The 10,206-nt window shown below is 40.8% G+C and overlaps 1 protein-coding gene across 1 annotated transcript in view; it reads right to left on the reverse strand.

Annotated features, from left to right (window-relative positions):
- The window catches only part of FAM45A (family with sequence similarity 45 member A), a 14,627-nt gene extending 4,427 nt beyond the window's left edge, over window positions 1-10,200 (reverse strand). Inside the window, exons 1-7 of the mRNA XM_019555912.1 lie at window positions 10,135-10,200; window positions 8,296-8,492; window positions 5,920-5,999; window positions 4,193-4,341; window positions 3,823-3,934; window positions 3,346-3,446; window positions 1,525-1,632 (exon numbers count right to left, since the gene is read on the reverse strand). Coding sequence (XP_019411457.1) covers window positions 1,525-1,632; window positions 3,346-3,446; window positions 3,823-3,934; window positions 4,193-4,341; window positions 5,920-5,999; window positions 8,296-8,492; window positions 10,135-10,180 — 793 coding nt within the window. The 5' untranslated portion in view covers window positions 10,181-10,200. The remainder of the gene's footprint in view (window positions 1-1,524; window positions 1,633-3,345; window positions 3,447-3,822; window positions 3,935-4,192; window positions 4,342-5,919; window positions 6,000-8,295; window positions 8,493-10,134) is intronic.
- Between the last annotated feature and the right edge of the window lie 6 nt (window positions 10,201-10,206).

Genomic DNA, 10,206 nt, shown 5'->3' on the forward strand with positions numbered 1-10,206 from the left:
TCCAAGATCCTTTTCCGCCTCCGTGCTGACAAGAGGGGAGTTCCCCAGCCTGTAGGTATGGTGCTGGTTCTTCCTCCCCAGGTGCATCACTTTGCACTTGTCGGTGTTGAATCCCATCCTGTTCTCATCCGCCCACCCCTGTAACCTGTCTACGTCCGATTGTAGCCTATTCCTCCCTTCTAGCGTGCCTACATCCCCCCACATCTTAGTGTCATCAGCAAATTTGAACAGGGTGCTTTTTACCCCCTCATCCAAGTCACTGAGTCTTTAAGTCACTGGGTCTTTAAGAGGAGGCTAGATGAACACCTTGCTGGGGTCGTTTCACCCCAGTACTCTTTCCTGCCATGGTAGTGGGTTGGACTTGATTAGCTGCTCAGGTCCTTTCCGACCCTACCAGCTATGAAATATAAGCAAGTTATAGTTTTTCTTTATATTTAAAAATAATGCATCCCTTTGACACATAGGAGCCGAAATCCACCAAGTTTCAGCGTAGGTTCCTGAATCAGAATACGGTCAGAAATCTGGTCCTTAATACACTGGATCCTGGTAGAGTGCAAATAACATGCACCCAGGGGTTTCAAATGTCATTTACAACATATCATACAATTCTGATGACAGTTTAAACGTTTTACACACATCCTCCCCTCTCCAATTCCATTACTAAGGCACTTACAAATGAATGGCTTATTTTTAAAGGATGATTATCTCTTTATAGCAGCAATATATACATGTGTATGCAAACTACAAACTGAAAATCGATGGCAAACCAAATTATAAGTTCTCTTCTTAGTATCTGTTATTCAACATCCATAAAAGAATTAATTTGCCTGTTTTTAAAGCAGTAAGTTTAAGATGTCCTACTGCTCAAATGCCTTATCTGTCATGCACTGCAAGTTTTGCAAGCAGCATTTCCCATCAATTTCTAATCGGATACGAAACCCAGTTCAGTAGAATATGTAAAGGGAAAGAAAATGTTGTGATGCCTTAAAAAAGCACTTATTTTATTCTGCTCAATCTTACATTGCCTAACTGACTTAAAAGCTTAAGTCTCATTTTTAAGGAGATATTGAAGGGATTTAGGTGCCTACACATTTCAGCCCTTAGACACTTGGAAGCCTAAATATCACAAACTTTAGGAACCTAAGTCAGCATACCACTAGAAATCTGGGCATTACTAGGCTGGATCCAGGTACAGTTCACAAAGAACACACACACACGGGGGTTACAACTGTAAATTTACAATGCACCATATATAACTTATGAAAATGCCCACATATTTATATGGGTCCCTCCCTGCTCCATTTGCATCCACGTCCAGGAAGGCATTCCTATAGCCTGGATTTACCAGGCCTTTTAGCTCTGTGGGGAAGGACTATCAAGCGCTAGAAACCAGAGTTTTTGAATACGCATGAAAACAGGATCAAAGTGTTTTTGTTTTTTGTTTTTTTTTAATGTGGCTCTATGCTGGAGTAACAATGCAAACCAATAAAAGCACCCCAAAAATATAAACAGCAACCAACCTACCTTTCACTATTGGGGAAATGGTAATTTCGCTATCCGCCAAATTCACATACACATCATAGAGATCCGGTCTGTTACTCACTTCGGGATCTGTAAATCCAGCAATGTAACCTGGATGGTAGAGAATAACCAGTTACCAAGCAAGGAAAATTCCAATAACACACACATCATATGTTCACATGAAAAACAGTGTAAGCTACAATTATTTTAAAACTAAGCATCTGACTCAACAGCTACTGCAAAGGAGTCCCTCTCTAGATCAGTGGGCTTTCAACTATGCCTGAAGAATTCTGTTTCCCCCAAAGATTTACAATTAAATTTTAATGGCACTAAGCATGGAAGAACAAACATCAGCTGTAAAAAGGAGGTTTGTTTTCCAATGTCCAAACACACACACTGCTCAAAACATTCCTAAAAATGAAACTGTGTTTACTTTCAAAAGGCTAATCTGTATTTAAAGAGGCTCCACTCAGATGTCCTTTGCTGTTGTCTGAATCATAATTTTGCCGCTGGTAGCATCAGCAGCTGCAGCATCACATGTTCCAATAGGCAGCATGTTAGTAGGTACAACTCAGTGCATTTCCCAAAGTAGCTCTTCTCTGTAAATGTGTTTAGCAATTTTGAAGAACAGAAACACATACTAATGGTCAAAATTAATGTTCAAATTACCATCTGTGCGAGTCAAGAGCAAGGAAGTTCACAAAGTCCTTTATTTATTCTCTCATGTCCAGCTTTGTGCAGGAGTATATAGGGCAGGGTAGATTTATATCTTATAGACTAACCAAAGTATATAGACACATATATGCACAAATGATATGTGTAAGGTCTTGGCTTATACTCCTGGTGCTATATATCTAACTTTATATTTTAACGTATTCCCATCACCTTATCTCTTTCATTGCTTCTGCTTGGCTCAGGTCAATCTGCAGAGGCACAAACAGGGAACAGAACTTTCCAAACTCTTTGGTGACTTTACTGATGCGAGTATATTGCTAGTGTCCGGAAGGAAGGCAAACGTCTTTATATGCAAGATTTTAAATGAAAGGGAAACCAAATATAACCAAATTATGTTTTGTGGTTGTTTTTTTGTTTTTAAATAAAGCACCAGGAGCATGCATGCGCATGCACCGCCCCCCCCCCCGACATATAAGCCAAGAGCTTTTTCATGCATGATATAAATTTACAATATCTGCCATACAATGGAGTCATAAATCAGACTCCTATGACTCGGAGCCCATTTTTGGCTAAACCCTAACTGTCCTTAACTGTCACCGTAAAACAGTCAAAACTCAGTTCCAAGATATATAGTGAAATATCCATTAATAAGTTAATTTAACTAAAAAAATAAGAAGTTACTGATCATCAATGTAAAAATCTTTGAAGGTAAGAAACACTGTTATGGTGTAAGGCCTGTTACCAACACTTCCATGTAACACTGCACATTATGTTTTTCAGTCCATCAGAACTAAAACAATAGAAAAAAGCAAAAGTAAAGAAGAAAAATCACTTGCAGGTCTAATACGCATTGGGGAAGGGTGAGAGAGACACCATCTGGAATCAGCAACAGAACTATTTATTTGCTTGGTAAAAAAAAAAAAAATCACACTAATTTCTCTCTCCCTCCCTACCCCTAAAAGAAAACAGAACCGTACAATCTAATTTCTACAGTAATCTAAAAACCAAACTGAATTATGCTTTGAGAAGTGAGCTCATGAGGGACACAGTATCAGATTCTTTGGGAGAAAAAATGCTATAGGGTGTTGCTTTACCAAAGGTTAAATCAATATTGTGAATCAGGCTGAGCTGGTAACTTGTTACCCCTACCTGGACAGGTCTTTAATGCTTCCAGTTCATCATCATTTAGATGTACATAGGAATGAAGAACTGACCAGTCTTGTCTATGCCATACTAAAGCAGGTAGTGTCCTGAGGAAATGAAGTTGGTATTTGAAACTTAATTTATGTTTGCTTGTACTAATCAATGCACTTACAGCCACAAATGTTTAAAGACAAACATCAACGGTGACATTAAGAGTCTCTTTAATATAATAATACAAGGCTTCCTCCCTATCTCCCTCCATACACTCTGTTGAACTTTCTTCTATTATTGATGGTAGCAGAAACTTTATTAGTTCTACTGTTCAAAGCCCCGATTTAGAAAAACACTTACATGTGTTCAAGCTCCACTGAAGTCAGTACAACTTTAGCATGTGCTTAACTTAAAACATTTCCTTAAGTATTTCCCTGGGTCTCGATACTTTTCTAAATCAGGGCTCATAGTATTTACAAATATATGCTGTACCTGGTAAACTCCTGGATGGCTTCTATTCTAGGGTGATACACTACGATTCTTTTCTTTAACATAAGTGCAGTGTATAAGATAACCATTTCCATTCCAAATTGAGAAACTATATCTAAAAGGGTAAAAGAAAGACAGGTTATAGTATTGCAAATGTATTTTGGCAGTAGTTTTAAAGAGACTGACTAGACAACAGATATCATTATAATCAAAACATATTAAAAGAGTTGATATTAGTTACTTAGTGAAACATAGTTTGGAAACATGATTGTAAATCTATTTCATATGAATGCAGACTGACATTACAATGGTTCTGAAAACGTATTTAAACAAGACCCAAAGTAGTTAGATTACAAAAAAAAAAAAAAATAACCTTTGATTGAACCTGCAAGATAAGCCTTTCGGGCATCAAAATCTTTGCTGAGGAAAGATCCATTTTCTTCATTCTGGCAGATACCCTTTGTAAGAACGGCAATGTAACTCTCCATCATTTTAACTGGGCTTCCATACTTCAAATAGATTCTGTACAAAAATAAAAATAAAGGCCTGGTTTATGACTATGACTGCAAATAGTATGATCAGACATATTAAAAAGTCATGGTGTCACCAACGCACTTATTTGAAAGAATTCAGAATTTAAGCATGTGATTGATGCTCATTTTAAATACTAGAAGAAAAGCCTTTCAGCATGCACACAAAAGCTTGCCTGTCTTTTAGGACTGATGGTTGACTCGCGTTCCAAATAGAATTTGCTCTTTTACAAGTCGGCAAGAGCTACAATTTCAGCGCAAAACCTTGATGCATATAAAGAAACGTTCTAGGTGCAAGAACCCGTGCAGTATTAACATGGCCAAAGTTAAAAACAAGAACATTTCTGCACAGCTTTATAAGATATCCGTTGCAGGAAGGGGAAAAACACTTTTTATATCCCTCTTCCAACTTTTAAAGCAGCGACTAGCTGCATTATCTACATCATGAACTATCAAAGGAACATTAGGACACAAGTGCTGGACAGGAGGCAGAAAGCAAACACACTTTAATTCTGTCCCTAGTGTACAGAAAACACTCCCTTCCTGTTAATCATTCTCGTTCCAATGCGCTCTAACCAAGTTTCTTCTAGGAAAATGGAAACCAATTCAGATGTAGGGGCAAGGTACTTAAGTCTTAAACAGCTTATTTAGAAATGGTGCTGCAGTTTATCTTCCATTTTAGTTTCACTACAAAGCTGTCGCATTCACTTTGAATTCAACTAGTATTTTCCCCACAGACTATTCAGAAATCAAAGCTAGATGGGGAAAGAGGATCATTTTATAAATCTCTGTTTAAGTGATCCACAAAAAGACCCACAACTAAACTATTTTATGCAGCGCTAAAGCTGAATTATCTTCAAGGCTCTCCAGTACCTGACAGAGCTTACACTTCATTTGATAGCATCTCTTTGCTCGTCTGCCTATAACGCAAATGCTGCATTTAATTTCTTCCCCAGTTTCAGGGACTGTCCGTAACTGCCACATCTTCAACAGGTTCTAGAGAACGTGGCAGCTGATCAGCCAACACCTACCAGCTCCTCCCGCTAGAGTCCAACATAGTGACATCTAATATTATTTATTTGTAATTATAATTATGGGAATGAAGGACCATGATTTTGATAAAGGGGAATGCCTGGCACATGGGCCACTGATTATGAGGGGATGAGGATGTGAAAGGACAGAGAGGAATGGGGGTTCCTCCCCTTCTGCTATGGGACAGATATTGCAAGAACACAGAGCTACAGTCACAGGGGATATTCAATGGCATAGTCAGTGAGCTTGGTCTGCAAAAGCTACAGAAATCCAAGAGCCCAAAACGTACGAGAGCACATGGATTAAAAAAAATAAGCTGAACATTTGACACTGTCCTAATATTTACTGCACAAATACAAACCAACCAGATCAAATGAATCACCAATCTGGAATTTATAGATCTGGAATAACAAATGGTAACACAAGATCCCAACAGATTGTCATGCTGCCAGACAAAATGCAAACAAAGTTCAAATCTCCCATTTTGGCAAGATCCAAATATTTAAACTTTAGTACTACATACAGTTTTCATACAGACCTAGACAATATCCTAGTGAAGGCTGCATACTTCTCCGGGTTAAAATCTTTGGCAGTCAGGACAATTGAAAAATGAGTCACCTGTCCAAAACACACAGAAAAAAAAAAAAAAGCACACTGCTTTACATACTTCCATTTCAGTCAAGGTAAATGTTTACATTAAGAAACCCAAATGCAACACTCATGCCACACATCACAGTACCAGGAGAATGAGACAATAATAGGCTTTATTCATAAAACTGTAGAAGCGACATGGCCAATAGGCTTGACCTATGTCCACAGTTAGGAGTTTTAATATTTGGTGCACCAAGTGAAATTATAAGAAGGAGAGTTACTTTTCCCCTCATTAATCTCATATGGGAGATGAGAGGTTACAGTGCAGTGAGAAGCCCATAACCATGTGGGTATGCGAGAAGAGCATGGGGAGTCATATCATATAAGAATTATATATTATATAATATTATATAGTCATATTACATAAGAATAAGAGCATATTAGAGAATTCCATAGAGGTACAAGCCTTACAACAAACTAGCTGACAGTCTTAACACTAGATAGAGAACAGAGGATACAAGTATATCTGCAGTATTTAAATAACCAATGTAAGTAAAGATGAGGTAGGTATGCATGTACAAAACCATTCAGAAAAAGACAACACAAAAATACTACAAGATCTCTCTGCACGTTGCTCATTTCTGATAAAAATGAATCTGCACTTCTAAGAAAACTAATATAATATAAAAAACCTCTTTCTGTTGTTTGTAGCTATAAGATGTAACAGCTCTTTTCCAACACACGTTCAAGCCTGGATCTTATATATTTGACCCTACAGTTCTGCACCATCAAACACTCTTCAAATGCTATTTGATACCATTGGAAAAAATTCAGAAATGGTGCAGGTTCATCAGAAAATTAGGTGCAAGTAGTATCCTATGAGTCTGCAAATATTTCCCTCCAACAAGAAGGGAAAGGAGGAGTGTATACAGTTAAACAGGGTGTAGCTAGGGAAGCTTCAAAGCCTGGCCTGCAGTTTTGAAAGCTGCTGAAAAGCTAGCAGGATACAAGATGCAGCAAGGACATCAAGTATATGCGGTGCTGGTCAGGCCGCAGTTGGGAGTACTGCATCCAGTTCTGGGCTCTGCGCTTCAACAGGGATGTGGCTAATCTTGAGAGGGTCCAGAGCAGGGCCACTCACATGGTCCAAGGGCAGCAGGCCAGGCCCTATGAAGAGAGGCTACAGGGTTCTGAATCTATTGAGGCTCCACAGGAGAAGACTGAGAAGGGATCTGGTGGCTGTCTATAAACTCTCCAGGGGAGACCAGAAGAAAATAGGCGAGGCTCTGTTCCCCTGGGCACCACCTGGGATAATAAGGAATAACAGCCACAAATTGTTAGAGAGAAGGTTCAGGCTGGACATCAGGAGACATTACTTTACGGTTAGGGCTGCCAGGCTCTGCAACGGACTCCCAAGGGAGGTGGTGCTCTCCCCTACCTTAGGGGTCTTCAAGAGGAGCTTGGATAGATATTTGGCTGGGGTATTATGATCCTAGCACTTGTTCCTGCCCACGGCAGGGGGTCAGACTTGATGATGCGTTCAGGTCCCTTCCAACCCTAGAAACTATGAAATTGTGTATAACGGTGCCCTGCCTAGGTCTTTTACTATACTTCTGTCTATTGATCCTTTCAAACCCTAAGCGTCTCATCTGACTTATTTCATTCCTTTGTCCCACTGAGCTTCACATCTTCCATATTACCCCTTCTGCCAGGAGCAGTAGCCGCCCTGTTCTCAGTACACTCTTTTTAATTAAAATTAGCCTTCCTGCCAGGTCTATCAGCTCCAATCTTCCACTGGAAGAAAATGTAGTCCTGCCATTAAAAAAAAAGAAAGAGGGAGACACCTTAAAACCATGCAGAGACCAGCTGTCTTTCAATCAATTTACAGCAGCTGTCTATCCACAAAGAAGGCTGTAACTGCCTCCCTTTGCCGCTGCCAATAACCATTATTCTTTTATCATTTCTTGGGTCTAAACTTCAAATTGTAAACTTGTCAGGGCAAGGAAGAACTTTTATTTTAACCCCCTATTTCTATATCTATATAGAAGCAGACACTAATAATTAAATGAACGGCCCTGCCAACAAAGATACCTCTAATGCATCCAGGAGTCAAATTCACCTTTGCATATGCTTAAAGCTATCTCAGTGATTTCAAAAGGAAGTTGTATCTATTAACTCCCAACAATACATCTACTTTACCTCTTTTTTATCCATGCGTATCTCCCTTCTCCTTTTTTTCAGTTAGCATCTGATGAAATAGGCTGTAGCCTTCAAAAGCTCATGCCTTTCTGAACAAGTTAGTTTTTGCTGCCTTCAGTCCTACCTTTTTCAAGACAGGAGAATCTTGAACTTCCACTGTTGTGATGTAGAACCATGTCCTCTTATACTGGCCAAATACAAAGGTGTGAAGCAGCTTGTTTTTATTTGTAAGGCAGCATTTTCTTAGCAACAGATCCCTCAGCTCAGTTGTGGTGGAAGGAAAACACCAGACCCACAAAGCATCGCCATTGGTGTCTTTTTCTATGGTGGAAAGATGTTCACTGTGAGAATGCCAAACAGCAGCAAGGAAGTAAATTGATTGGTTAATCAGATGTGTTTACTGGAATCAAGATTAACATCCCATTTTACACCTAAACACATCGGTATCCACTCATGCCTCTATTACTAAAATTGTGCATCGATGCTTCAGTTATAAACCTTTTACTATCCGGCATATAGAAAATGTTGTAAAAATCTTATTTGAGATAAGACTTGGAAAGCATGCAAGGCTGAAACTTTGCACGCCAAGGCCAGAACTGAACATACCATTTATATTTGGAAGTGAGAAGTAAATATCCATGAGTGAGAATAGCAATCAATCAATCAATCAGTCCTTGAAACGGGTTTTACCAATGTTCATTTACACAGGTGAAAACAACAGCAAAAATATTCAGCAACTTAAAATGTTTCAGCTCCTGTTTTAAAACTGCTATTCAGTTCATTTCATTTAAAAAAAAAAAAAAATCAGTTAAATATAAAATAAAAAGTCGTCCGCTGCCAGACCTAATTCACTGTAGCCGGTTCACTACTGCATACATTCAAATGTCTGAGCTTTGCGAGGATATTAAAAAAATCAACGAAACATTTACAAACAGACATGAAGAATATGCAAGTTTTATGGCCATAGCACCATGAGAAACTGAAAGTTAACTCCTGAGCACTCCACTGAGTTCTAGTAACTCCCATATTATTAACCCCGTACACACATTTTCAGGGAAAAAAGTCAGATTTCTTCCTGTGGTGCTTCACTCAATGCTTACAGCCCTGGTGGACTTTGAAATCTGAAGATTATATATACACGAGGGGCTGGTCTTCAGAACAGCCTGATCTCAGCTCTACTGGAGATCTGTCTACAGGAAATCTCAGTCATTGGAAAAGAGGGATTATTTAAAAGCCTTTCCTTTTAACAATGAAGACTTTTGCTCTCCCTACCCCCAATCCTACAAATATTTTAAGAGTTACTTCACTTTAAACATCTGACCAACCCCATGGATGCCAGCGGAAACACTCAGGGGCTTAAAATAAAGCAGGGACGCAAACGTTTGCAGAACACGAGGTTCCTTCCTTGACCGCCTCCACCAATGCAGCGCAGCACTTCGGAGAGGCCAAAAACGAGCTCTCGACTGTTACACAGACTCGCTCGGGTTGTGAAATTATTGGGCAGGACTAAACGGATACGCTAGTCTGAGGTGTTTCCACTCTGCCGCCGGCCCCCCACGCAGCAGCTCCTACCTGCCCAGAGGATGGACACGGGGCGCGCGACACGGGCCTAGACGCGCCGCCAGCCCCCCCAAACTTTTGGCGACACCCCGTGCCCCCTGCTTCTGCTGCCTCCCAGTAACGCCGCCATGGGGCACCGAGCGGAGCGCAGGCCCTGGCTCTCCCACACGCCGGGGTCGCCTCACCGAGGCTGGCTGGACACAAGCACCGCTCTTCCCAGACGCCTCTTCTGGTGTGGCAGGGGCCGAGCTTTGGGGAGAGCCCCCGAGCTGGGGCAGGGCTCTCCGCGGACCAGGGGGTCCCAGAAAAGCCCCAGCCCCGGGCACGGCCTGGCTCCCTGTCCCGCGGGGGCAGGAGGACGAGGAGCCGGGATCAGCCCAGAGCCCGCCCGCCCCGTGCTTACCGATCAGCCCCACGCCCAGCAGCAGCTGAGTCTCCGGCTCTGCCATCTTCCGGCCTCCAGCCCCGCGCAGCC

The sequence above is a fragment of the Crocodylus porosus genome, unplaced genomic scaffold (genome assembly GCF_001723895.1).
Source record: "Crocodylus porosus isolate Cpor-Errol unplaced genomic scaffold, CroPor_comp1, whole genome shotgun sequence".
NCBI lineage: Eukaryota > Metazoa > Chordata > Crocodylia > Crocodylidae > Crocodylus > Crocodylus porosus.